This window comes from Serinus canaria, chromosome 22, assembly GCF_022539315.1.
Source record: "Serinus canaria isolate serCan28SL12 chromosome 22, serCan2020, whole genome shotgun sequence".
Classification (NCBI taxonomy): domain Eukaryota; kingdom Metazoa; phylum Chordata; class Aves; order Passeriformes; family Fringillidae; genus Serinus; species Serinus canaria.
Window position 1 is genome coordinate 774,645 of NC_066335.1, and position 27,933 is coordinate 802,577.

At 60.7% G+C, this 27,933-nt stretch overlaps 2 protein-coding genes across 3 annotated transcripts in view; both read left to right on the plus strand.

The window, feature by feature from the left end:
- DGUOK (deoxyguanosine kinase) overlaps nucleotides 1–2,633 on the plus strand; it is a 4,705-nt gene extending 2,072 nt beyond the window's left edge. Inside the window, exons 2-6 of the mRNA XM_050982749.1 lie at nucleotides 3–201; nucleotides 956–1,103; nucleotides 1,677–1,792; nucleotides 1,877–1,976; nucleotides 2,157–2,633. Coding sequence (XP_050838706.1) covers nucleotides 3–201; nucleotides 956–1,103; nucleotides 1,677–1,792; nucleotides 1,877–1,976; nucleotides 2,157–2,246 — 653 coding nt within the window. The 3' untranslated portion in view covers nucleotides 2,247–2,633. The remainder of the gene's footprint in view (nucleotides 1–2; nucleotides 202–955; nucleotides 1,104–1,676; nucleotides 1,793–1,876; nucleotides 1,977–2,156) is intronic.
- Nucleotides 2,634–4,091: 1,458 nt separating this feature from the next.
- Nucleotides 4,092–27,929, plus strand: TET3 (tet methylcytosine dioxygenase 3). Of its 2 annotated transcripts, none has more exons than XM_050982807.1 (10): nucleotides 4,092–4,212; nucleotides 17,179–19,411; nucleotides 21,271–21,361; nucleotides 21,609–21,702; nucleotides 22,246–22,454; nucleotides 22,663–22,813; nucleotides 23,155–23,244; nucleotides 23,339–23,476; nucleotides 23,800–24,136; nucleotides 24,456–27,929. In XM_050982807.1, the coding sequence occupies exons 1-10, from the start codon at nucleotides 4,186–4,188 to the stop codon at nucleotides 26,186–26,188; spliced, it is 5,103 nt and encodes a 1,700-aa protein (XP_050838764.1). In that variant the 5' UTR covers nucleotides 4,092–4,185; the 3' UTR covers nucleotides 26,189–27,929. The 2 variants fall into 2 exon arrangements, with proteins under 2 accessions (XP_050838764.1, XP_050838765.1); XM_050982808.1 differs by lacking the exon at nucleotides 4,092–4,212 and adding an exon at nucleotides 10,798–11,620.
- Nucleotides 27,930–27,933: the final 4 nt, after the last annotated feature.

The following is a 27,933-nucleotide window of genomic DNA, read 5'->3' on the forward strand; positions in this document are numbered from 1 at the left end:
AGTGTCCCCGCAGGTGTCCCAGGGCAGTGCCAACCTGCTGCAGCTGATGTACCAGGAGCCAGCCCGCTGGTCCTACACCTTCCAGACCTTCTCGTGCCTCAGCCGCCTCAAGGCCGTGCTGGAGCCCCCCGAGGAGATCGGGGGGACCCCCGGGACCTCCCCCCCTGTGAGGGTCTTTGAGCGCTCACTGTTCAGTGACAGGTACCCCAAAATGGGGGCACAGGGTGGGGCTGGGCTCTGGGGTGCCCAGAGGGGTTTGATGGCAGGAATGGCATTTTGGGGCCATGGGCTGCCCCATGGAGGCCTCTGGGTGATGCCAGGCTTGGTGGGCACTGCATGGGCCCCACATTGGGGTGTTCACCTTAAATTTAACCTTGGGTTTAACTTTTGTCTTCAAGCCATCTTGTAGATTAAACATGTATTTTTTATGTATTTTATTGTATACGTCTTCTATTTTTATATTTTTAATATATAAAAATATATTATATATTATGTGTTATATATATATTTATAGATTTAAATGTACATTTTATCTATTTTATTTATTTAATAGTCTATTTATTTAATATTATATTTTATGGATATAACATATTATAATTTTATTAGTATTTTTATATTTTATCTGTATTTTATCTATATTTTATGTACACCAAGGAGAAGCACCTACAGCTCCTCGTTTTTATCTATATTTTATCTATATTCTATCTATATAATATCTATATTTTCTATATTTTATCTATATAATATCTATGTAATATATATAATATTATATTTTTTATACTTAATTTATATTTTAGATGTATTTGATGTATTTATATCTATATTTTATATACACCAAGGAGGAGCACCTGCATCTCCTCCTGAGTACAAAAAAACCCCAAAAACCCCAAATCTGTTCCAAGAGCCCCCTGTGCAGGGCGGGCTCTGGAGCTGCCCTGTGCCCCTCCCTGCCCAGGTACGTCTTTGCCAAGACCCTGCTGGAGGCCGGGCACCTGCAGCCCCTGGAGTGGGCGATCTACCAGGACTGGCACGAGCTCCTGCTGCGGCACCTGGCGCCCCACGCTGCCCCCCACGGCTTCCTGTACCTGCGTGCCAGCCCCCAGGTGGGCACCGGGGCTGCCCCGGTGGGCACCAGGCACAGTGGGGCTGCCCCGCCCTGGGGGCACCTGGAACTCCACACCTGCAGTTCCACACCTGCAGTTCCACACCTGCAGTTCCACAGCTGGAACTCCACACCTGCAGTTCCACAGCTGGAACTCCACACCTCTTACTCCACAGCTGGAACTCCACACCTGCAGTTCCACAGCTGGAGCTCCACACCTGTAATTCCACACCTGCAGTTCCACACCTGCAATTCCACACCTGCAATTTCACAGCTGGAGCTCCACACCTGCAGTTCCACACCTGCAGTTCCACAGCTGGAGCTCCACAGCTGCAATTCCACAGCTGGAACTCCACACCTGCAGTTCCACACCTGGAATCGCTGCCCTGGGGGAGCAGGGCCGGGTTTATCCTGTGGGTTTAGGGTGGGTTTTAGGGTGGGTTTTGTGGTGAGTTTAGGTGGGGTTTAGGATGGGTTTTGGGTGAGGGTTAGGGGGGGTTTGGATGGGTATAAGGTGGGTTTAGGATAAATAGTAATTTGATAAATTTATTTATTATCATTTATTTTCCCCCAGACGTGCCTGGAGCGGCTGCGGCGGCGGGCGAGGAGCGAGGAGGGCGGGATCCAGCTGGGCTACCTGCAGCAGCTGCACGGCCAGCACGAGCTCTGGCTGGTGGCCAGGGCCACCGAGTGAGTCCAGCTTCGGGGTGCCCTGGTTTTGGGGTTTTTTTGGGGGGTTTTTAGGGGTTTTAAGCCCTCGCTGTCCCCCTGCAGGATCCACTGCGAGGCGGCGCGGCGCGCGCCCGTCCTGGTGCTGGACGTGGAGCAGGACTTTGAGCACGACGTGGCCAGACAGGGCCTGCTCATGGCACAGGTGGGTGCCACAGCTGGGGTGGCACAGGTGGGGTGTGTGGCACTGCCCCGGTGCCATTCCAGGGCCATCCTGGTACCGCCCCCGTCCATTCCCACACCATCCCAGTGCCACCCTGGTGCCACCCCTGCCCCATCCCGGTGCCACCCTGGTGCCACCCCTTCAGCCAGGCTATCCTTGCAGGTGGAGGCCTTTGTGACATCCCTGGGTGCCCACTCTGTGCCATCCCATCCTGAACCCCTCAGCTCTGGGCAAGGGGCAGTTTCTGCCTGAAGACCCCGAGGAGAGGGGACACGATCCTGAGGAGAGGAGACACGATCTTGAGGACAAGGGACACGGTCCCAAGGAGAGGGGACACTATCCCAAGGACAGGAGACACTACCCCAAGGACAGGGGACATGATCCCAAGGACACAATCTTGAGGACGAGGGACACATCCTGGTCCCCACTGTCCCCTCAGCCCCTCTGTCCCAGCCAGGGCTGGATCCTCAGAGCCGTTTTGGGGTCAGGATTGCCCAGGTCCTTGCTGTGACCCCCTGCCCACCTTTGGGGTGGATTTCCTGCTGGAATTCCCATGGAAAGTTCTGGTGTTTTACCCAAGCCCCACCATTTGTTATTTTGTATTTAATTTTTTCCATTAAATTAAGATCAAATCGCTGAGGAGCTGCTCTGTGTCTCAGGGTGTGGAGGGTCGGGGTGGCCCTGAGGGGACACGGGGGGACATTGTTCCCCCAGTTCTGGGGTGCTGTGATGGGGGGATGGCAGTGCCCCAGTGTTTGGGGAAAAAACAAGGGGATTTGGGCCCTAAAAGGGGAGTGGGGAATGGTGCTCAGCCTGGTGTGAGACCCTACAAAAACATGGGGAGGGGTGGGATTGGGGATTTGGGGGGATATGGGGTGGAATATGGGACAGGGAGGAATCTGGGGAAGGCTAGGGGGGTATTTGGGGGCTGTGGGGTGGGATGGGGGGAATCTGGGGCAGATTAGGGGGCATTTTTGGGGCTGTGGAATAGGATATGGGCAGGGTGGAGGGCACAGGAGCCCGGCTGCCACCCCTGGGATTTTCCCCGGCGACCCTACAATAACACAGAGCGAGACCCGCGCAGACCCCGCTACCGACCCTACAAAAACAACACCGACCCCACCGGAGGACTCACAGCCCACGGCCCCACAAACCCGCCAGGGTCGCGCAGCCCCCCCGCCCCACAACACCGCTACACAAACAACCCGCGCACCCCCGCGCTCAGCCACCCTCCAACAACGAAACCCCACTAAACTCCCACCCCCCTTTCTCCCCGTCATCCCCGGGAGGGGTTCTCCCCCTCCCCGAGCCCCCCGGGGTTCTCCCCCTCCCCGTTCCCCCGAGGTTCCCCCCGTTCCCCCCGGAGCTCTCCCCGTTCCCGTTCCCCCCGGGGTTCCCCCCCTTCCCCCCGGCATTCTCCCCCTCCCCGTTCCCCCGGCGTTCCCCCCGTTGCTCTCCCCCTCCCCGTTACCCCCGAGCCCCCGGCGCGGGCCCGGAGCCCCCCGGGCTCCCGGCGGGTCCCCCCGAGCGGGCGCTGCAGAACAAAGGAAGCAGCAGAGCGGCGGCGGCGGCGGCGGCAGCAACGTGCGGCGGCTCCGCGGCTCCCCTCGGGGTGCCCGCGACATCCCGAGCCCCTCGGGGTCCCCCCGAGCTCCCCCCGCCGCCGGCAGCGCGCTCAGCCCCGCGCCGACCCCCGCTGGGAATTAGGGGGGCGAACCCCTATTTTTTTTTTTTTTTTTGGCCGGTAAATGCATTTTTCTGTCGAGATTTGGGGATTTGGGGGAGGTGGAAAGTTGCCGGTGCGCGGCTGAAGTTGGGAAGTTGTGCGGAGCCGCGCGGGGTTGAGGGGGGGGAAGGAGGAAAAAGGGAAAAAAAAAAAAAAAAAAAAAAGAGAGAGAGAAGAAAGGAAAATGGGGTTGGAAGAAAGAAGGGGTGGGATTAAAAGCGGCGAGGCTGCACCCCGGTTTTGGGGGGGGTGAGGGGTGGGGAGACAGCGGGGCCGCCCCCCCCGGTGTGGAAATTAAAACTCGGGGTGACTGGCGGCTCTGTCCCGCAGAACTCGCGGTGTCCCCGGGCCGGGGGACGCGGTGACCCCGCCATGTCGCTGTCGCCGCGCTGGGGGCTCCGCCAGCCCGGGCCGGCCGCCCCCCCGGCCGGGGGGAGCCCCGAAATCTGACGCTGCCCCCCCGGGATGGAGATGCAGAGGCTCCGCAGGGAGGTGAGCGAGCCCCAGCTCCCCCAAACCCCGTCCCCCCCCCCCTCACCCCCACTTTTTGGGGTGATCTGGGACCCCTTTGTAGCGTCACCGTCGCTCGGAGGGGGTGGGCAGGGAAAGCCCCTCCTTGGTCGGTGGTGGTGGTTGGGTTTGGTTTTTTTTTTTAAGGGTATTTCCGTGGGAAATGGGACTTTCTGCTGCCTTGGATGCCTTAAACCACCCCAAAAAACAAAAACAAAACCAAAAAAAAATCAGCTCGTCCCTGGGGCATCCCCAAAGCAGCGCCGCGGGACGGGCGGAACAAAACCCCAACTTTAAACCGAATTCCTTGGGATTTCTCTCAAAACGCTGCCCGGAACCCACCCGGGTGCCCCCCAAAAAGAAGGGGGTGACCAGGGAGGGGGAGGCAGAGCCGTCCCCGGGGGGTGGGGGCACCTCGGAGCTAAACAAGTTGCGGCGTTCTCTTCACCCCAAAATTCCAGTGCGCCTCTGGTCCGACCGGCCGGGGTGGCTGGAACCGGGATTTCACATTTTGTGCCCACGCACAAAAGGGGGGGCTGCTCCAGCTGGGGGGTCTCCAGCGTGGGAGGGAGAAACATCTGCTTGGCGTTGATTTTGGTGCTTTTCCCCCTAAAAAAACCCCAAATTCGGTGTTGCTTTGAGAGCTTTTTTGGCGCTTTCGGGGTGTGAGCGCCTCCGAGGTGGATCCAGGGGGTTCTCCCCTGGGGAAGGCGGTGGGAGGGTGGCACGGGTGGCATGGGGTGGCACGGACCTTGGCACAGGTGGCTCGGCGAGGCAGGGGAAGGACTTTGCCCTTGGCAAAACGCCGCTGCAAACCGAAAAGCGGCGGTGCGGGTTTGTCCGCGCCGCTTTCCCAGGCAGGATCTGGGGGAAAATGAGGATTTTTTGGGGTTGTTACCCCCGGTGCCCGTGGCCCGGGCCGGGTGTGCCGCGGTTCCCACGGTGTGCCCGGAGTCTCTCCCAGCCCCTTCCCTGCACCAGTTCCTCCAGTTCCTCCAGTTCCTCCGGCTCGGCCGGGCCCGGCTGGAGCTCCTGCCGTCCCCCCGGGGCTGATTTCCTGCTTTTCCCCCGATTTTCCCCATCGGGAAAAGGGTTTGGAGGGAGGAAGAGGAGGAGGAAGATGGCAGAGGTCAAGGCTGAGCTCTCAGCCCCTCTGCTCCTTCCCGGGCGGCTCTGGGGGGGTCTTCCCCACTCATTTGCATAACTAATCAACGTCTTGGGAAGCCGCTCATTAGCGCGGACCAAGGAAGGATGCTCCGAGCCGTCCCCTTCAGCTTCGGGGAACAAATCCCAAATAAACCCCACAGAAAGACCCGCTCCCATCAGGGATGGAGGCACCAGGACTCGGGTTTATCCAGCCCCCGACTCGGATTTTTCCAGCCCCGGACTCGGGTTTATCCAGCCCTGGACTCGGTTTTTTTCAGCCCCAGACTCAGATTTATCCAACCATAGATTCAGGTTTATCCAGCCCTGGACTCGGATTTTTCCAGCCCCGGACTCAGGTTTATCCAAACCTGGACTCAGATTTATCCAAGCCTGGACTCAGATTTATCCAAGCCTAGATTCGGGTTTATCCAAGCCTAGACTTAGGTTTATCTAAGCCTGGACTCGGGTTTATCCAGCCCTGGACTCGGATTTATCCAAGCCCTGGACTCGGGTTTATCCAAGCCTGGACTCAGGTTTATCCAAGCCTGGATTCAGGTTTATCCAAGCCTAGGCTAGGGTTTATCCAAGCAAAATGACCGATGTTCCCTAATTAACCTTCCCAAATTAATGGACAACAATTAACGAGGTTCTCGGGGGTTTAATGGCAGGGAAATATTGGGGGGGAGGGGTATACAGAGCTTTTTGGGGGCTCCCCCGGCTGCTTTTGGGGTTTTTGGCTGCTCCCACCCCCTGCCTCAGTTTCCTGGGGGACAATGACACAAAGGGCAGGGCTTGGGGGGGCCTGTGACCCCATTTTGGGGTTGTGGAGTCGCATGTCTGTGTCCCCCTTATGTGCCACCTGCACCCCCCTCATGTCCTCCCCGTGTCCCACTCATGTCCCCACATCCCCCCTGTGTCCCCCCACCGTGTCCCCTTCATGTCCCCCTCATGTCCTCCTCCGTATCCCCCTCGTGTCCTCACATCCCCCCGTGTCCCCCCTCCTGTCCCCTCCGTGTCCCCCCCTCATGTCCCTCTCATGTGTCCCCACATCCCCCGTGTCGCCCCTCGTGTCCCCCTCATGTCCTCACATCCCGCCCCTAATGTCCCCCACCGTGTCCCCCCTTCATGTCCCCCACCGTGTCCCTCCCGTGTCCCCTCCCGTGTCCCCCCCGTGTCCCCACATTCCCCCGTGTCCCCCCCCGCGTCCCCCTCATGGCCCGCTCCTGCGCAGCGCAGGGAGCGGGCGGGCGGTGCCACTGCGTGGGGGAAAGGGGGGGGGGGCTGCGCGTGGGGGGGAAAGGAGGAGGAGGAAGAAGGAGGAGGAAGGAGGAGGAAGGAGGAAGGAGGGAAGAAGAAGAAGAGGAGGAGGAGGACAGGGGGGGAGCAGGGATGCGGCGCTCATTCCCCCCTCCGGCTGCAGCGGGGCGGCGGTGAGGGAGCGCGGAGGAGAGGGAGACAAGATGGCTTCCTCCTGAGGGCCGGCGCCGTGCGGGGCGGCGGGGGCTGCGGGGGCAGCGCGGGGGCAGCGGCGAGGTAAGCGCACCCCTTCTCCCTTCCAAAACACTCCCTCTGCACCCCTCCAAACCCCCCACCAAAAACCCAATCCCTCCCCGGGCTTGCGGGGCGGTGCGGGGGAGGTTAAAGACCCCCCCCCCCCCCGCGGTGTTGGCGGCCCCGCGGGGCCGAGAGGACAAAGCAGCGGGGCCTGGGGAGGGCCCCGCGCCCCCGCCCCCGTTTTGGGGCTGCTTTCCTTCTTTTATCCCTTTCCTTTCCCTCCAGCATCGCTTCGTGGTGGGGGGGGGGTGAAGGTGGGGGGGATGGTGGACAGGGGTGGGAGGGCGATAAACCTTAAGGTGCACCCCGCCCCCCCCCCCAATATCGTCATTCCCCCGTGTGCTTTTTCGCCTTTATTAATCATTATTTCTGTTAACCCATCCCGAAATGTGCTGAGCTCAGAGGTGCGGCGGGGTGATGCGAACAAGGGCGATGAGGCTCCCCGCCGTGACGTCACCGTGACGTCACCCGGGCCGGTGGCAGCTGTCATCCCTCGCCGTGACGAAGTCCCGGGGTCCGGCGCGGGCACCCCCCCGCTTTCCGTCACGGCAGGACGGAGGTGGGCACAAAAAACAGCTGCTCCTCCTCGGGGGGGGTCTCACTCACCCGCCCAGGCGGCGATTTTGGTTCTCCGGGCGCGGAGAGCGGCGCGGTTTGGCAGTTTTGGCATCCCGAGCGGCTGCGGGTGCTGGTGGCTCCAAGGGACGTCGCCGAGGTCGGGGGGGGAGAGCGTTGCCAAAAATCGAAGTTGGGATCCGGCGGTGAGCGGCTTTTTGGCACCACGTGTGTTTCGCAGGGGACGGGGATGCTTCGGATCTCGCGGCCGGCGCGTGCGCCCGCCAACGCCGGAGCTGCCTCCGGATGCTGTGCAAAAAAAAAAAAGAAAAAAAAAAAAAAAAAAACCACCAAAAAATCAGAAATCCTTGCTAGAGCCGGTGGCAGGTGCCGGGGCGGTGGGTTGTGCCGGGATGCGGTGAGCCCCGAGGTTGCATCATGCTGGGAAGGGCTGGGCAGAGTCCTCCAGGGTGTTACGGTGGCCCCATAAAGGAGCTAAAGGAGCGCTGCTCTTGGCCTTTGGCACCTCGTTAGCTGTGACCAGGTTTGTTTTTCGGATTGCCCGGCATGGACTCTTTTTCGCAGGTAATTGAGGGGGAAGGTGGCTCTGGTGGGGTCTGGGGAAGGCAAAACGTGTGTCCCCAGGATTTTGGCCTTTCCTTTGAGGGGCTTTGCTGGCCCAGCTGGGAATGGGGATGGCAGAGTGGTGGCACAATGGCTCTGGGATGCGTGGTTGTGCTTTGGGTCTGTGTCCCAAAAAGCCCTTGCTGGGGTGTCCCAGTGCTGGCACACTGGGGGTGAGCTGTCCCTGTGGCACTGGGGTCCCCAGTCCTTGTCCCCATGGTGCCAGGGTCCTTGGTCCTGGTTCTGCATGTGCTGCAGTCCCCAATTCTTGTCCCCATGGCATCAAGGTCCCCAGTCCCCTTCTTGCACGTGCTGCAGTCCCCAATTCTTGTCCTCCTGGGGTCCCTGGTGCCCTGTCTGTGTGTGCTGGAGTGCCTGGTCCCTGTCTCCCTGCCTTTGGGACGTTCAGAGTCCTTCCTGCATGTTCCAGTGTTCCCAGTCTCCATTCCCACACTGTCGGGGTCTGTGGTCCCCATCCATGTGACATCGGCGTGCTCCATCCCCTGCCCATGTGTGCCAGGGTGCCCTGTCCCCGTAGCAGTGTGTGTCCCTGTCCCCACAGCCTTGGGGTTCCCTGTGGGAGTCTCCCAGTCCCTATCCCCGCTCCATCAGGATCCTTGGATCCCTGTTTGTGTGTGCCAGTGTCCCCATCGCCATGGCAGCGGTGTCCCTTGTCCCCCACCCATGCACGCTTGGTTCCCTGCTCCCTGTTCCTGCAGTTCTGGCATTCCTGATCCCTTCCCTGCCTGTGCAGGGTCCCTTGTCCCCATTCCCATGCCACTGGGATCCCTTGTCCCCATTCCCATGCCACTGGGGTCCCTTGTCCCCATTCCCATGCCACTGGTGTCCCCAGTCCCTCCCCGTGTGAACAGGGCTCCCTTGTCCCCATTCCCGTTCCCCTGGGGTCCCTTCCTGCCCCAATGTCACCCTTGTGACATTGGGGTCCTCTGTCTCAGCACGTGCCAGCTTTCCCTGTCCCTGTGGCACTGGGTCCCCATTCCCTGTCCTCACTGTGTACCCTCACTCCATGGTTGCTCAAGGTGTCCTCTCAAGGGGTTGTCCTGAAGGGGCCAGCACCAAACCCAGTGTCCCTGTCCCCACTGTGGATGGGGACACGGGCTGGGATAAGGGAGATGCCCCCAAATCCCTCCTGGGGACACCCCCTGCTCCCTCCCGTGCCAGCGCTTTAATCTCGGTGCTTTGAGCTCTCTGTAGAAGGGTGCCAGACCGTTTCTGAGGATGAAAGAGCTTTTTTTATTTATCCCCCGCTCCCCGGGCCGGCATCCAAGGGGAGATGAAATGAAACGGGAAGAGGCTGGAGGTGAAACAGCTGCGAAGGGCCCGGCCCCGGTGCACATCTGCCCGCCACACCACTGCCAGCCCCGCAAACCCAGCTCAGCCCGTTTGCTCCTCTGTCCTGGGGCCAAAATCCCCTTTTCCTGGGCCGGGCTTTGCAGGCAGGGCTGTCGGAGGGAGCCGTGTCACGGGGACAATGCAGCGTGTTTGTTTGCTACAGCTAAAATGGCAGTTCTTAAGGGGAAAAAAAGAGAGCGAGAGCCAAGTGCTTCTGCACATCCAGTCGCCGCATCTTTTGATTAAATGAGATTTTGCTGTCGAAGGGGGGAGCTGGGGACCATGAGCTCCTGAGCCTGCAGTTCCCATCGCAGCCAAACGAGGGGAAAAAAAATTCTGAGCCACCCCGAGCCCTGAAAATGCTGTTTAAAAAAAAAAAAAAGGACTGGAGCAAGTTGTAAATGCTGCAGTTGTCTGTGTGGAGGCCGTGGGGTGGCCAGAGGGTTTGTCACCACAGGGCTGGTGGCACAGTCTGCTCTGCTTTCCAGGCTGGCTGGAAAGGATGGAGAAGCGTCCCAGGAGCTGGGATGGAGCAGGGAATGTGGGGCAGGGTGAGTGAGGGGCTCCAAAGGAACCCACTGGTGTTGCAGTTAAAGCCCTGAGCCTCCCTGGTTGGGATGGTTGGTGTTGGAGCACACTGGGAACAGCCTGTCTGCCAGCTGGGGAGCACTGGGAGTGCACTGGGAGTGCACTGGAAGCACGCCTGCCCTCTGGATCGCCCTGCCTCCCCTCGGGATCATGCTGGGATAACACTGGGATCACACTGGGATCACACTGGGATCACCCTGGGAGCACAGGTGCCCGCTGGATCCCACTGGGATCACGCTGCCTGCCCTCTGGGTCACACTGAGATCGCACTGGCAATCCACTGGGATCACACCTGCCCTGTGGATCTCCCTGCTCCCCCCTGGATCCCGCTGGGATCACCCTGGGATCACGCTGCTTGCCCTCTGGGTCACACTGGGATCGCACTGGCAATCCACTGGGATCACACCTGCCCTGTGGCTCTCCCTGCTCCCCCCTGGATCCCGCTGGGATCACGCTGCCTGCCCTGTGGATCTCTCTCCCCGCCTCCCCGCCGGCCGAGCACGCTGCCTGCCCGCACATGGCTTTTTTTAGGTTTACAAACACCACGGCCCTGTGCACGCGCCGCTTCCCCCCCTCCTTCCTCCTTCCTTCCCCGTGAGTCATCACCGGGCCGGGGAAGCCAGAGGCGGCAGCGGCGCTTTCCCCCGTGCTGCTGCTGACCCCGGCAAGGTTGGGGGGAAAAAGGCAAAACCAGATTTCATTTTTCTGTCCTTTCGCTGTTCCGTTTCCTCTTTTGGCCAGCGAGATGGGGAGGATGAGGGTGGCTGCCATCCCGGCTCGCGGGTGGTCTGTGGTGAGGTGTTTTTGGAGAGGACACGGCGTGGTTGGAGGGTGGGAAGGGTTGAAACGTCATCGGCTTCCCCGGCGTCCTCACCCTTTGTTGGTTGCGTTTCTGTAGTGTTGGTTTTGCGCTGTGGTTTTGGGGATGGCTGAGAGGAAGCTGCTGAGACCCCAGAATGTTGGCAGAAGTGTTGGCAAAAGGCTCCTGGGGGCCTGGCGGTGCCGGCGAGTGTGGAGATGCCAAACCCCCGCGCTGAGCTCATCGGCTGAGGTGGCCCCGGTGACTCAGCAGAGCCCGCGCTGACTCAGCGGCCCCAGCCCCCGGGGAGGCAGTGGGATAGCGGGAGAGCTTGAAATTTTTGGGTAGAAAAAGGCACTTCTTTGTACAGCGTGCTGCACTTTGCTGATGCCGCGCTGCCAACACGCTTTCCTCCCCGTTCAGCTTCCTCCAGCTTTGGGAAAAGGGATTTAATCCGAAGGGGCTGCATCTCCCACCTGCCACGAGATGCTTTTCCCCACGGGGAACGGGTCATGGCAGCGAAACCAGCTGCGGGTTTGGCAGGGGAGGCGTTTTCCCTGCTCCCAGGCTGGGCAGGGCCCGGCTCCCACTCATCTCCCGGCTCCTGCCCGCCGGCTGTCGCGCCAACGACGTGCCCGTGCTTGCCAGGTGGGAGGGCGGCGGCTTCATGGTTCTCCTCCTCCTCCTCCTCCTCCTCTACCGAAGGTCGGGCTGTGCACGGCGTGAGGAGCCCCACGTCCTGGGGAGGGGGGGCACGGCAGCATCCCCCAGGTATGGCAGGATGGGGGTGACCTGGAGGGGGGCTGAGCACCCATGGGTGCTGGCTGGCACATCCCTGACTTGCACCTGGGGACCAGGAGGGTGCAGGGACTCCTCCTCTGTTCAAAGCCTTGGAAACTGGGGTGCAGTTTGGTCAGTGCATGGCTGTGGAAAACCTTTCCTCCTCGCTATTCCAAATCTGGCTTTTCCCTTTGATTTGCAGTGCAAAATGCCCCAACTGGGGGCTGTTGAGGCTGGAGTGGCTGGGAGGGGACAGAGCCTGGTCTGTGGGGAATGTTGGCATTGGGGGGCTGTGAAATTTGGCTGGAGTGGGATGAGAAGTGCAGCTGGGCCAGGTGGCAGGTGAGGAGAGGCCCCAGGCCTTTCCTGCACAGCTCATGTGCTTCCACTTCCTTCCCATATGGGTCCTCATCCTTCCCTGCCCCTGTCACCTTCCTCCTTGCCCCATTCCCATTCTTCCCCTTGTTTCCCTTCCTCCCCATCTTCCTTTTCTATCCCCCCTTCCCCTCCCCCTTTCTCCCATTTCTTCTTCCCCTTCCTTCCCTTTTACACCTTTCTCCCCATTTCTCTTCCTTCCCTTCTTCTCCTTCCCCATCCTCTTCTTTCCCTTCTCCTTCCCCCACCTTTCTCCTTCATCTCCTTCCCCATATTCTCCTTCCACTTCCCTCTTCCTCTTCCTCTTCCTCTTTCCCTTCCTCTGCCTCCTCCCCTTCCCCTTTCCTTTCTCCCCTTCCTCTTCCCCTCTCCATCCCTTCCCCAGGGTCGGAGCAGTCACGGTGATTCAGCCTTGCCAAGCCAGCCCTGGTGCCAATCTGGGAGCCGGCACGAGGGCAGCCAGCTGTGTTTAAGGAAAAAACCGCTTCGAGAAACAAAAATAGTCCCGTGGGGTGATTTTTTTTTTTTCCCTCCTTTTTTTCCCTTTCAAGAGCTCGGCTCCCAGCCGGGGCCGGCAGCTGTGCCGTGCCAAGCCTTTCCCCCTGCCCGCGCCAACTGGCGGCTCCCGGCTGGGCTCGGCGCCGCGCTGGGAAGGCGCAGCGTGCTGGGAGCACACGCCGTGGCCTGGCCACGGCATTTGGCTTCCCAAAAACTGCTCTGCTGGGAGCGGCCGCTGGGAGCAGCTGCTGAGGCAGTGCTGAGCATCCCCGGGTGCCCCTGTCCCGGGTGTCCTGCTCCGAGTATCCCTGTTCTGTGTCCCTGCTCTGTGTCCCTGCTCTGTGTCTGTGCCCCAAGTGTCCTGACCCCAAACATCTTCACCCCAAGCATCCCCCTCCAAAAGTTCCAACCCCAAGTCTTCCTGCTTCGAACATCCCCTTGCTGAGCATTCCTGATCCCAAAATCCTCACCCCAAATACCCCAATCCCAAACATCCCCACTCTTGAGCATTCTCACCCTCAGCCTCCATTCCCCAGTCATCCTGACCCCAAACATCCCCACCTCAAGCATCCCTTCCAAAAGGGAAAAGACTTTTCCTGGGGGAAATGAGGTGGTTGGAGGTGGGAACAAATCCTCCATCTCCCTCGGAAGCCCCCGGTACTGGTGGGATAGGGAGTGGGACTCTATCTCATTCCAGCTCGTCATACCCCAAAGGAGGAGGAAAAGGGGGTGCAGTGGTTGCTGGGGTGGAAGGGGTTGTGGCCATGGGGGTCCCCAGGAGTGCTCCTGGGAGTGGAGTAGAGCAGAGCCGGGCTTCCCGCAGTGGAAATCAGCTCAGCTCCCTCGGCTACTCCGGCTTTTCTCGGGGCTAAATGAGGACAGGAGTGAGCGGCTCAGCCCCGGCGCCGGGGTCAGCCGGGGCCGCGGAAACAGCTCGGGAAACGGGGCGGGAGAGGGGCGGGACCGCGGCGGGTACCCCGGCCGCCAGGGGGGACCTGAGGGGACCCGGGGGCTCTCACTGCTCTCACTCGGCACTCGGCCTTCCCACATTTCCTTGAATTCCCCTTTTCAGGGGTGGCGAGTTGGATTTAGGTCATCTGCTCCTCTGTGGCCTGCCTCCCTCTTCTCCTTTCCCTTCATCTCCTTCCTCTTTGCCTTCATCTCCTTCCCCATATTCCCCTTCCACTTCCCTCTTCTCCATCCTCTTTCCCTTCCTCTGCCTCCTCCCCTTCCTCTCCCCCTCCTCCCCGCAGCTGGGGGCTGTGGAGGGATTGGGATCGGGAAGGGGTTTCCCATCTCTCAGGATCTGGTGGTGCTCTCCGGAGCGTGGTGTGATCCCAGCAGCATTCCCATCCCTGGCACAGCCCTTGGGCTGTTATTGTAGGGTCTGCAGCGCTCAGGGCTTCCCCCGGCGGTGCCCCAAAGCCACCATCCCAACGGAGGAGGATTCCCGGGGTGGGTGCCAGAGGAGGAAAACCACAATCCGAGTGCCGGGGCTGGCCGGGCTCCACCGCAGCGGGGCCGGCAGCCAAAGCTCCCTCTTGGCTGGCCCGTGCCGCCGGCTGGCAGCGGCTCCCGCTGACCTCCGCGGCTCCTGGCCGTGCCCTTGCTGCAGCCCCGGCACACGCTGCCCCCTGAGCCACCCCGGTGTCCCCAGAGCCACCCTGGTGCCCCCTGAGCCACCCCGGTGCCCTGACAGCCACCCCAGTACCCCATGGCCACCCTGGTGCTGCTGAGAAGGGCTCAGCGTTGCCACCGATCTTCCTCTGGCCCCCAAATTCTCCACTTTTACTCAAATGGCGTGGGGGTTTTGCATGGGATGACACCAAGCTGTGCCTGCGCTCCATTCTCTGCAGCTCCTGACCCCTTTGGAACCGTCCGTCCGTCCATCCGTCCATCCCTCCCTCTGTCTGTCCGTCCATCCATCTATCCGTCTGTCCCTCCATACATCCTTCCATCCGTCTGTCCGTCCCTCCATCCTTCCGTCCATCCCTCCGTCCCTCCCTCCCTTCTTCCGTCCGTCCATCCATCCATCCGTCCGTCTGTCCGCCGCCGGCCGGTCCGTACGTGCGCGCGGCGCCGGCGCTAATGGCTCCTGCAGCTGCTTTGGCAGGGGGCGGGGAGGGCCGGGGCTCCCGGGGCTCCCGCGGCCCCGCTCGCTCTGTCCTCCCCCGGACGGTGCCGGTGCCGCCGCCGCACGCGGCTTCGCCTCCCGCCCCTGCACACGTAAGTGCCGCCCGGCCGGAGGCGTCCCCGAGCCCGCGCCGTGCCCCCGCCGCTCTCGCTGCCTTCCCAGCGGCTCCGGACTGTTCCTAGGCAGCGCAGCCCGGGCTGGAACCGCTCCAAGCCGGGCTCAGCCTGTGTGTGGCTGATTTATTTATTTTTTTTTTTATCCCTTCCTTCTCTCTGTTTAAGGCATTTAAACTGGGGGGGATTTAAAAATGGAGGAGGAACTGATTTAAAAAAAAAAAAAAAAGTTGTAGTCCTCACGGGGATTTTTCCCCCTTCTGTAGCGCCTGGAGGATGCAGAAGGAGATGTGCAGGAGCAGCTGGGTTAACCCCAACCATATCGCTTGGCTTTCTCTTGATTTTAATTTATTTCCTCCCCTCCCCAGCTTTTATCCTTTCTCGGGGTGAATGGAAGGTGGTTCAAGAGCTCTGGGAAAACTTTTTCCGAGGAGAATAATCTGAGGGCGCAGGAATTGGTGCCCACGGCAGTGAGGGGGGATTACTAGGGGTGCAGCTGGAGTGCTGGGATGGGGAGGGGGGATCGATTTTTGTGGAGAAGCTGCGGGGTCTTAACATCTCCCAGCCAGCAGGGCCAGGAACAAAAGGAGCTGGATGGGACAGCCAGGGAAAAATTGTTTTATATATAGATATGTGTATATATGTGTGTGAAGTTTTATTCCTCACTGGTTTGGGGAAGGTTGTAGCTTTCGGGTTAACCCTTTAGGAGCAGCAGGGGATGTTTGCTCCTCCCTTTAGTTCACACGATGAACTGTTTTCCTACATTCCCAGCCCGGTTCCATAACCCAGTTTATGGGCTGGAGCAGCCCAAGGTGCCTCCCTGGCCCTGCGGCTGATGTTTGGGGCTTCCCCTGCCCTTTCCCAGCAGGTTTTCCCCTGGGCAAACCCTTGGGGTAGCTCCCCACCCGGAGCAGAACAGGTTTGCCATCATTTCCCTGGGCTGGCGACCCTGGGGGCACCAGCCTGTCCCCCGAGCCCTTGAGAGGGAGAACTCTGGGCGTTTATCTCCGCGGCGTTTGGGAAAATCCCCTTTGGCCGGGCAGGAGGAGGAGGAGGAAGATGAGGGCGGAGGAAGGACGGGCGAGGCCGTTCCCAAAGGAGAGCGGAGGCGTGCTGTCCCCACCCTGCCCCGGCTGCGCTTTCTCCCCGGACCTGCCGGACCGGTCCCATTGCCCCGAAGGCACCGGAGCCCCTCTAAAATCCCTCTAAAAACATCACGGGGTGATGTCGGAGCGATCCGTACCAGCACTGCGCCGCCCTGGGGGATTTCTCCGCTGGGGAAAAGGGGTTTTTTGGATAGAGTCGTGCTGGGAGTGGCTCCTGCGAGGTTTCGCCGGAGTCAGCAGCGTTCTTATCTCTCCAGCGTAGCGTTCTTATCTCTGCAGCGTGGCTCTGCTCACGCTCTCACAGCGAAGGCTGAAGGACTCTATTCTGAAGCCGTGGTGCCTGAAGCGTTAAAGCAGCCACGCACGGACACTTTGAACACTCGGAGCTGTAACTTTGTATTTAACTTTGTATTTAACCTTGTGTTTAACTTTGTATTTCGGCTCTCCCCTCGAATCTGAGCTGCGTGTCCTTCCCACGGGCCGCTGGCGGCCCCATCCAGAGGCAGGAAGCTCTGCCCACAGCCTCTGCTTGCTTTGGCATGGTTTTTCCAGTGAACTCTGCTGTATTTTTAGCTTGCCGGAAGCTCCCCTTGCTTATCAGCAAACGGCTCTATGTGCTGCCGGCACCGAAATCCCCAGTGCCGAGGTGGGACAGCACCACGGAGAGCAGAACGAGCCCCTCCATCCCTGACAGAACCCCGTGGGGGGTCTTAACCAGGGTGTCCTGCTCAGTGTTGGGCTCCCCGGGTGCCAGCAGGTGGGTTTGGTGTGTCCCTGGCACGGCCCCGGGAGCCCTGCTGGCCGTGTTGATCCTGACACCGGGTTATTTGAGGTGAAGCAGCCCCTGGCACCGGCGTAGCCAGCTCGGCGGCTTCCTGCCGTGCCGCGGCCGCCGGCGAAGGACGGCTGCTCCCGGCCGGGATGTTCGCTCCTGGCACGGCTCCAAAACCCCCCTTTCCTCCTCGTGCTGCTTCCTTCAGTGCGGGCAAACTGTGCCACGGCAGCCAGGGACACCCTGCCTGTCCCACCACGTGTGTGCTGCCCTCGGCGGGTGATGGAAATCCCGAACGGTCCCGTGAGTGATTTCGAAAGCGGGTGGCGGGGTGGGGACGTGGGTGGCACGGTGGAAAGTGGCCGCCCTCTGAGCCGAGCAGAGCTGCTCCTCACTCAGCCAGCCGGGCAGAACCCGCGTGGCTCGTCTGTGCCTTCATCCCCCCGGTCAGATAATGAGATGGGGAAAGGGGAGCTAAAGGAAACAGAGGGGAAAAATTAGAGTTTGAGCACGTGGGGATGCTCATGTCTCTTCTCTCTCCCTCCTCACAGACAGGTTCGGCGGGCAACGCGGTTGATGGACCCAGCAGAAGCCAAATGGAAGAAGGGCCAATTAATTATGTGGAAGAAAGGCGGCTGAAGGAGGGCAGCGGGCTCAGCCTGGTGAATGGGGGCCGGCCGGAGGCGGGGGGTACCGTTCTGATGGAGCCCAGCGGGTGGTCGCCGGGCCAGCCGCCCACCCCTGGCAAAGCCCACTTGGAAGACGTCCGGAACCTGGTGGCCTTCTCAGCGGTGGCCGAAGCCGTTTCCTCCTACCGGCTCCCACCGCCGGCCTCGCCGTCGCTGCTGTATGAGAAGTTCGACTCGGAGATGAGCCGGGGCGGGCTGGGCACGGCGGACGGGGTGCCACGAGGAGAGGACCTGCACGCCCTCAAGGCCGCCCTGGCTTTGGCCAAGCACGGTGTGAAGCCCCCCAACTGCAACTGTGACGGCCCCGAGTGCCCCGACTACCTGGAATGGCTGGAGCAGAAGATCAAGACGGCTCTCGGAGAAGAGCTGGCGTCACCGCGGCCCCGCGCCGCCGCCATCCCCCCGCCTCCTCCCCCAGAAGGTGCTATCGACCCCCAGCCGGTGCCTGAGGCTGCCGAGACGTGCCCGCCCGACGGCCTCCCCTTTTCCCAGAGCGCGCTGACCATCGCCAAGGAGAAGAACATCAGCCTGCAGACCGCCATAGCCATCGAAGCCCTCACGCAGCTCTCGGCCGCCCTGCCCCAGCCCGCAGGCGATGGGCAGCCCCCGCCGCCGCCGCCCCCCGCCGTCCCCTTCGGCCCCGGCGCCCTCGGCCCGCCGGGGGCCGCGTGGCAGCGAGGGGACGAGCCCCGTTACCCGCCGGAGCCGGGAGCAGCACCTGAGCCATTTTTCGGCACGGCACCTCCGCGGGGGAACTTCGCGGCCACGTGGGGGCTGGAGGCCGAGGGGGCGGCGGGGGCTGGAGACCCCATGGCAGAGCTGGAGCAGCTGCTGGGTAATGCTGACGACTACATCAAGGCAGCTTTCAAGAGACCCGAAGCGACGGCCGGCAAAGTGACAGCCCCCAAAACAGAACCCCCCGAGCGAGCACCCAGCAAAGAAGCGCCGGGCGGTCCCCGCTTGCCGCCGGCACCGCCGGAGCCCGACCTGCACAAGAAGACGCAGCTGGTCCTGCAGCAGCATCTCCACCACAAGCGCAGCCTCTTCCTCGAGCAAAGCCTGGCAGCGGCGGCGGCACCCCCAGACCGGCCGAGCGGCTGGTGGGCTCCCGCCGCCCCCACCGCGCCCCCCAAGCCCTTGGAAAAGCAGCCCAAAGAGAAGAAGAAGAAAACGCCGCCTGAAAAGCCCCCGCCGGCCAAACCTCTCCGCAAGCAAGTGCAGATCAAGAAGGCGAAGCAGAAGGACTCGCAGCCGCTCTTCCCTCCCCTCTGGCAGATCAGCCTGGAGGGGTTTCGGGCGCCCGCCGAACCCCCCGCCGAACCCCCCGCCGAAGAGATGCAAACGGAGCCGCCGCCGCCGCCGGCCTTCCCGCACCAGCCTCTTGCACTACCCCTGCCCGCCGCATGCCCCCCGCCACCGAACCCCCTGGACGGTGTCCCCCCGGCTTCCAACTCTCAGGAAAGGGGTGCCCCCGGGGGGGGCCCCCAAATTCACTCGGCGCCGGCGGGCTCGACTGGCTCGGAGGAAGCACCGGCTGCCCCCCCACCAGCCAGCTCAGCTCCCATCATGGTGGATGACAAGTTGGAAGAGCTCATCCGACAATTTGAAGCCGAATTTGGGGACAATTTCAACCTGCCGCCCCCCGAGACGCCTGCCCCGCTCGCCCCCGGGGCTGCCGAGCTGCCAGGGGGGACAGCACCAGCGCCACAAGGGTCCCCCACCGCGGCCACCACCGCGGCCACCGCCGCCGCCCCGGCTCCCAGCAATGCTCCCCAAGCCGGACCCAAAAGCGTCTCTCCAGGGAAGGGGCCGCTGTCAGAGCCACCCTTCACTGCCCGCTCCCCCAAACAGATCAAAATCGAGTCTTCTGGTGCTATCACCGTGGTGTCTACCACGTGTTTTTACTCTGAGGAAAGCCAAAACCCGGACGTGGACGACGTTGACAGAACACCCACCAAGGACGAGGTGCCGCTGACGCCGACCCTGAGCGGCTTCTTGGAGTCTCCGCTGAAATACCTGGACACACCGACCAAAAGCCTCCTGGACACCCCTGCCAAGAGGGCACAGGCTGAATTCCCCACCTGTGACTGTGTTGGTGAGCCAGCAGCCCTGCTGGGGAGGGTGGCACAGGTGGCCTTGCAGGGTGGGGTTGAGCTGGGGAGGTAACGGAAGCCATGGCATCAGCAAAGGCCTGATTTGTGGGGAGGTAAGGCCCTCACATGGTGAAACCCCGGTGCTGTGGAGCTCCCTTTTGGTTTCTCTTCTCCTCTCTTGTTTTTACAGATGGATGGAAATGGCTGTGTCACTGCAGGGGGTGGCACTGGTGTCACTGGCTGTGCTGGGGTGGGGGGATTGGATGAGCAGCAAAACCAAAGGGCTGTTGGGTTTTCCTTCTATTTCACCTTAACCAGCTGAATCCTCTGAATCCATTGTGGTCCCAGTGCCAGAACCCACCTAATTCCCTCTCACCTGGTTACCCCTGGTGTTTTCAGCCAAATTAGCTGGTTCAGGTTGCTTTGAGTAACCCAAACTTTGGTTTGATGCTTGTGCTTATCACTTGCTGCTGGGATGCTGCCTTGTTCACTGGCCAATCCCAGTGGGAGGCACTGAAAAATCACCAAACTCTTGAATTTGTGGGGGTTTTTTGTGGTTATTTTCAGTGTGCATTGGCATTTGTTAGACTTTGCAGCAAGTGCTAGAGAATTCCTTCCCAGTTCTTCCATTCCACCTCCATCTGAGCGCGGGGAGCTGGATATTCCCTCCCCAATATTTAGAGTGGACCTGTGTGCTCCCCTGGGAGCAGCAGGGTGAGGATTTGGGAGGCATCCACCCAGAGGATGCCCTGGGCTAAGCACAGGCTGCAATTTATTAGTGGAGCTTATGCTTATTTATTTATTTGCTTGTGAATGGCAGCAGGAATGAGCCCAAACTCCATGGAGAGGAGGGAAAGCTTTCCTGAAGCCACTCAAACCCAACCTCAGAGTTTGCCAGGAAAAGATTTGTTTAGGGGCTGGGAGAGGGGGGATTCCCCCCCTTCCCCTTCTCTGTTTTCTCAGGGAGAAAGAAATGCAGCAGGAGAGGGCTCGGTGCTTTATTGGGCACAGGAGCTATTGGAGGCTGTAACAAAATGAGCTTTTTCCAAGCATCCCATATTGATCCCTGTCTGGACAGCTGCAGCCCAGCTGAGCCCGGCTTTCTCCTCAGCCTGGCTCCCGGCCAGCTGGACATGATGGGAATGAAAATCAGGGTGGTGAGAGCAGAGGGATGCAAACACAGACCAGCCCTGGCTGTGGTGCAGGACACAACCCAGCTGGTGGTTTTGGAGCATCCCTGTGTGCTGGGGCTGCTTGGGGCATCCATCACTTCCCACCCCGGCTCCTTCGTGCCCTGAAAGCCCCCAGGGGTTTGCTGTGTGCAGGGCTGTGTCCCAGTGTCTCTCTCCTGAAGCCCCAGGATCCTTCTCCTGCAGCCCAAATCCTTCTCCCGTAGCCCAAACCCCTTAAGCAGACAGGGAGACCTTCCTGCCCCCAAAATCATCCCATGATGGCATCATCCAGCTGAGCCAGTGCCTGTGAGAGGTTCTGGACAGGAGCCCTGGGTGGGAGCAGGATGAGGAGGGGGTTTGGGGTCTCTGTCTCCCACCCAGCAGAGCTGCAGTGGTCAGAGCAGATTCCCTGGGTGGAGCTGTGGTCACTGCCAGGGTGCTTCCAAGGGCTGTGGCTGCTCAGGGGGGTTTTGGGTCCCAAAAAGGGGTGGGAGTCTATGGGTTAGGGTTCTCCAGCAGCGTTTCAGTGCTGGCAGAATCTTCCAGAGCAGGGAATGAGGAGTTGCTCAAGCCTTGATTTTTGGTGCAGAAGAGCTCGATTTGAGGGGATTTGGGTGTTTGGGATTTTTCAGGGCAGCCAGCAAAGGTGCAAACCCCAAATCTCTGTCCCCCCCCTCCTGTCCCTGCAGAGCAAATCGTGGAGAAGGATGAGGGGCCCTATTACACCCACCTGGGCTCGGGGCCCACCGTGGCTTCCATCCGGGAGCTCATGGAGGAGAGGTAAGAGCCCCTCACAGTGAGGCTGGGGTCCTGTCAGGGGAGTGGGGAGAGTGAGCGGGGTCCTGTCAGGGGAGGGGGGACTTGAGAGAGTGACTGGGAACTTGTGAGAGTGAGCAGGGTCCAGTCAGGGGCAGTGGGGTCCTGTCAGGGAAGTGGGGAGTTGTGAGGGTGACTGGGGGTTCCTGAGGCTGGCTGGGGACTCCAGAGGGGCCCATGAAGGTGAGTGGGACTGTGTGTGCCCCGGCAGGTATGGTGAGAAGGGCAAGGCCATCCGCATCGAGAAGGTCATCTACACAGGCAAGGAGGGCAAGAGCTCCCGGGGCTGCCCCATCGCCAAGTGGGTGAGTGCCTCTCATCCCCGGGCTCAGCCCCTCTGTGCCTGGCCACCAGCAGGTCCCTGTGGTGTGGCCACCGTGGGATGGATGGATTTATGGCTGGCAAGGAGGAATTGAGGGAACCTCACTCATGTCCACCCTCAGGGAAAGCCCTCAGGGCTCGGCACCTGGGGAATGGCGTGCCCAGTGCCAGCAGCTCCCCCAGACTGCCAAAATCCACGGGGGGAATGCAGCCATGGGAACATGCCCAGCTCTGCCCTCCCCACCCCACAGGACACTGGGGAAGGCATGCAGGGCATAGCCCAGATCCTTCTGCCATAGCCCAGACCTTTCTTCCATACCCCAAATCCTTCTCCCGTACCCCAAATCCTTCTGTAGCCCAAACCCTTCTCCCATAGCCCAAATCCTTCTCCTGTAGCCCCCTTATCCTCCTGGCTCTCTCCATGCAGCAGCAGCTCCTTCCTGGCACAGGCTCAGCCAGCTCAGGGCACCCCAGGACTTGTGGGATTCCCCATCCCGGGAGGTCTGACCCAGCTCCTCTCGTTCCAGGTGATCCGCAGACACAACCAGGAGGAGAAGCTGCTGTGCCTGGTGCGGCACCGTGCCGGCCACCACTGCCAGAATGCTGTCATCATCATCCTCATCCTGGCCTGGGAGGGCATCCCCCGCACGCTGGGGGACACGCTCTACCAGGAGCTCACTGACACCCTCACCAAGTACGGCAACCCCACCAGCCGCCGCTGCGGCCTCAACGACGAGTGAGTCCCACCGGCAGCGCGCCCCGGGTGGGAGATGGGGTGGGAATGGGATATGGGGTGTGGGAATGGGGTACAGGAACAGGGTACGAGAACAGGGTGTGGGAACGGGATTTGGGAATGGGATGTGGGGCTCCCTCCCGTTCCCAGAGCTGCCGTCACCTCACGGCACCGATGGCTGACTCTCCCACACCGTGTCCCCCCACCCCAGCCGGACCTGCGCCTGCCAAGGCAAGGACCCCAACACCTGCGGTGCTTCCTTCTCCTTCGGCTGCTCCTGGAGCATGTACTTCAACGGCTGCAAATACGCCCGCAGCAAAACTCCCCGCAAGTTCAGGCTGGTGGGAGACAACCCCAAAGAGGTGGGTGATGGAGGTGGAGTGGGGGCAACACCCGTGGGGTGGTGGTTTGGAGCTCCTTTCCTGTCAGGACTCTGAAAACAGGATTCCTTGAGGGGTTTTTAATGGGCTAGAGATGAGGAAAGGAAAGGTGGCAGGAATAGGACCTCTGTAGAAATCCCAGAGGACAGTGAGGATGGAGCTTGAACGGCCAAATCCTCACGAGGAATTTAAGCCACATGCTTTGTGCCATGGTGGATATCGTGGGAAGGGTTGGCTGCCGTGTGGTGTTTGTGGGCTCTGTCCCCAATTCCATCCCTGATGCCAAAACCCTGGGTGACATCCTTCTCTTTTCCCTACCACAGGAAGAGCTGCTCCGGAGAAGCTTTCAGGACTTGGCCACCGAGGTTGCCCCACTTTACAAGAGGCTGGCGCCGCAAGCCTACCAAAACCAGGTCCTGCTCATCCCAGCCCTTGGCACACACAGCTGGAATGGGTGTGGGGTGCTGCTGTTGGGGGATTTTGGGTAACCAGCTCCTCCTTCCACAGGTCACCAACGAGGATGTAGCCATCGACTGCCGGCTGGGCTTGAAGGAGGGGAGGCCGTTCTCGGGGGTAACAGCGTGCATGGACTTCTGTGCTCACGCTCACAAGGACCAGCACAACCTCTACAACGGCTGCACCGTGGTAAGCAGGCACCTGGCAGGGCTTTTTGAGGTGCTTCCCCCTAATTTGGGTGATCCTTTTTAAAGGGCTTCATCCCCGGTTGTTCCACCCTGGTGACTCCAGGTGTTTGGTGTGGGCACACCTCACATGAGCTGCTCAGATCTAACAGGGACCAACCCAGACCCCATGGGAGGTTTCCAAATACCAGCTGGGGACCAGAGCAGGCTGGGGGGATGCCAGGCTGCTGTGGCTTCATGTCAGCATGGGGGAGAAGTGGGAGGTTTGGCTCATCCAGCACGGGCCACATCCATCAGCATCCCACTGACAGCACCTGCTCTGGCCAGGTCTGCACGCTGACGAAGGAAGACAATCGTGTGGTGGGGAAAATTCCTGAAGATGAGCAGCTGCACGTCCTCCCCCTCTACAAGATGTCCAGCACGGATGAGTTCGGCAGCGAGGAGAACCAAAACGCCAAGGTGGGCAGCGGGGCCATCCAGGTGCTCACGTCCTTCCCCCGCGAGGTCCGCAAGCTGCCCGAGCCCGCCAAGTCCTGCCGGCAGCGGCAGCTGGAAGCCAGGAGAGCTGCTGCCGAGAGGAAGAAGCTGCAGAAAGAGAAGCTGATGACGCCAGAGAAGATCAAGCAGGAAGCGCTCGAGCTCCCCACGCTCCAGCCAAATGCAGGTAACGGGGGCAGAGGTGAGGTCCTGCCACCCCGAGCCGCCCGGAGAGCGCGTGAGGGGATGGGGATGTGGTTGGGGACATTTTGTGGGGCTGCTCTGTTGTGGTGCTGGATGGCACCTCTGTGCCACTGGGGTTTTCATGAAGGTGCAAATTGATGCCGGTGCGCCAGGTGATGGCAGGTGATGCCAACGTCTGCAGTTGGCTGGCAGACCCATCACCGTGGGATTTCTGAGTCTGGCCGACCATTTTGGGGTCCTGGCTCCCCTCCGATGGCTCCCTCGGCCGGCAGGTCACGGGGGCTGTGTGTGCTGTCCCACAGGTATGGCGTTGAAAGGCGGGATACCCCCGCAGCCGCTGAAACCTTCCATCAAGGTGGAACCCCAGAGCCATTACAACGCCTTCAAGTACAACGGCAACGCCGTGGTGGAGAGCTACTCGGTGCTGGGCAGCTGCCGGCCCTCCGACCCGTACAGCATGAACAGTGTTTACTCTTACCATTCCTACTATGCACAGCCCAATCTGCCTTCCGTGAACGGGTTTCACTCCAAGTTCGCGCTTCCCTCCTTCGGGTATTACGGCTTTTCCAGCAACCACGTGTTCCCCTCCCAGTTTCTCAATTACGGGGCGCCCGAGAGGAGCGGGAACAGCTGGGTCAGCAACGGCTACGAGAAGAAGCCCGACGTCTCAGCGCTGCAGGAGAACCTCAACCACACCTACGGGAACAGCAATTTCCCTGAGCCCATCCCGCACGGCGTGCGGAGCAAAAACCATCACCAGCGCACCTACGAGCGAGCCAACCGCTACGCCAGCCAACAGAAAGCGGCGGCAGCAGCAGCCGGGGCGCACAGGACTAGCTCGGGCTCGGAGGAGGCACCGGCGTTTGCACAGAACTGTTTCGGCAGCCGGCCCATCAAGCAGGAGCCTCCAGACCCCCCGCCCGCCATCGAGCCCCTTCCCAGCCCTGCGGCCGTGCCTGGCGCTGGCTTAACGCTGCCGGCCGTCCCTGCGCACGGCACGGCGCCGGAGCAGCGGTGGAGCCCCTTCAAGGCACCACAGGGCACGGCTTCCCCCGAGAGGACTAGCACGGCCGAGGGCTCGTGGAGCGCGCTGGCGCCGGGCTCAGGTGGGCGGGAGAAGCTGAGCGCCTTCGACGCCGCCGTGCGCTTGCCGCCGCCGGAGAAGCAGTGGTCCAACGTCCTGGCGGGAGAGCCGGCGGCAGCGCACGGCTCAGGCTTGCTGCCGAAACCATGGAGCCCCTGCAAGCTGGGGGAGACGGCGCTGGCAGGCACGGGGACCCCGAGCCTGCTGGGGTCACTGGGGTTCAGCTCGGCTCTGCCAGGGCTCCCCAGCTTCCCCGAGGAGCCGTGGGGCTCCGTGAAGGTGGAGGAGCGGAGGACACCGGCACCCAGCCCGGGGCTGGCGGAGAAGCCGTGGGAGGCAGCGGTGGGTGAGAAGGGGGTGGCAGGGCCCCGCCAGGAGAAGCCGTGGGACCCCTTTGGCCTGGAGGAGGATCTGCCGGAGAAGGCGGTGAAGGAAGAAGAGGAAGAGGAGGAGGAAGAGGAGGAGGAAGAGGAAGAGGAGTGGTCGGACAGTGAGCACAACTTCCTGGACGAGAACATCGGCGGCGTGGCCGTGGCGCCCGCCCACGGCTCCATCCTCATCGAGTGCGCCCGCCGCGAGCTCCACGCCACCACCCCGCTGAAGAAACCCAACCGCTGCCACCCCACCCGCATCTCCCTCGTCTTCTACCAACACAAGAACTTGAACCAGCCCAACCACGGCCTGGCGCTGTGGGAGGCCAAGGTGAAGCAGCTGGCGGAGCGGGCTCGGGCTCGGCAGGAGGAGGCGGCGCGTCTGGGGCTGCCGCCGGACGCCAAAGCCTTTGCCAAGAAGCGCAAGTGGGGCGGCGCGTTGGCGACCGAGGCGCCCAGCAAGGAGAGGAGGGACTCGGTGCCCACGCGGCAGGCGGTGGCCATCCCCACCAACTCCGCCATCACTGTGTCCTCCTACGCCTACACCAAGGTGACGGGCCCCTACAGCCGCTGGATCTGAGACCGAGGCGACCACCATGGCCCCATCTTACCTCAACCCTCGGCAGCGCCGCAGCCCGGCGTTGCTTCGTGGTGCTTTCTCCTCGGGCGTGGGGGAGAAGAAAACAAAAGTAAATAGACGAAACCGAAGCGAAACACAACAACCACAAAAAACAAAACAAAAAAAAAATCCAACCCATAGGAAACGAACCCAAGGCGCGCGCTCGGGAGCAGCGGAGCCGGCGCGGGCTCACGCCGTTGGAGAGCTGCGCCCGGCGAGGAGTTGGCAAAGCAAGCAAAACTTGGTTAAAAAACCCAAGAGGAATGATGCTGTTTGATGATTTTAGGTAATCTCATATTTATATCTCCATGTTTTTTAATCTAGCCTCGGATGAATTTCCTAGCGTCCTTGCGCAAGGAGAGGTTTTTAATTCTACTTAAAATGGCCTGTTTGTTGGATTTGATTTTATTTTATTTTTTACTCCGATGACAACGACGAAGCCGATCTTCGAAGAGAAGCCAACATTGAAAAAACACCCTAATCATGAATCCAAACCAACCTGAACACCAAACCAGCTCAAAGGCAAGAGGTGACTCCCTCCATCTCCTCCACGTAGGGGCTGGTGGGACCGTGTGCTTTACTGTCAGCCAGACATGCTGAACATCCAATTATTTTTATTCCAAGGACCTAAAAATACCAATTTTGCAGCTCGAGGAGACCTTTCTCACAGCAACGGGAGCCCGCGAGCGAGCGGGCCATCCCGGGACGGTGCGTCCCCGCCCGGCTCCTCGCCTCCGGCGGGATTGGCTCTGCCGCCGCGGAGCAAAGCCGGCGTCTCTCCTGGCGCCGGAGACCTCAGGACACATCCGGGCTGGGGAACGCCGCTGCCGGGGGGCCACGCTCGGGCTCGGACTTGGGGCTCCTTTGCCCACGGCCTCTGGGATGAGCGGCAGCGGCGGCGTCTCTGTAGGAGCCGACGGGACAAAAACAGAAGAAAAAAAAAGAAAAAAAAGATTACAAAAAACAGGAAAAAAAACAACAAACCAACCCCAAACTGTGAATAGCGAGTGTTGCTCTCTGTACATCACTGTTGCTAAAGTCTGGTGCTTTCCGTCTCCGGGGGACTTTCTCCGTGCAACCGGCTCTGGGAAGAGCGAATCCCAAGACTTGGCTGGCCAAAACCCCGCTGGGTCTGCCTTCCCCGCCGGTGCCGGCGAGCCGCGGCCTGCGCCGCCGGGGCTCGGTGCTCTTTTCTCTCCCCGGGTGCCATCCCTCCTTCCTACGGATCACCGTTCTTCCCTCAAAACAAACAAACAAACAAACAAAAAAACAAAACAAAAACCCCAACCCAACCAATAACCCAGCAACGACGACAACAGCGTGGTGCTTTTGGAACACTCTCAGTCGAGACTTCCCGCCCGGCGCCGGGGCGGACGGAGCGCGGCCGAGCTGCCCCGCGGCTCACCGGGAGCGTGGCCGGAGCCGGGGGCCGGCGTCCCCGGGCGGGGTCGTTGCTTTTGCACTTTGAGGTGCCTTTTGGAGAGCCAGCGAGGCAGCGCCGACGCCGTCGCCGTGCGGGATCACCTCGTGTTTACCGTCACCCTCCTCCCCCCCTCGCGCACGGGCACGGATCAGCAGGATCTCGGTAAAAACAGCCTGAACATTGACGTGGTCTGATTTTAAACCTGTAAATAGGGAAAGAAATTTTTTTAAAAGCACTTTCACCTAGATTTAAAAAAAAAAAAAAAAAAAAAAAAAAGAATGAA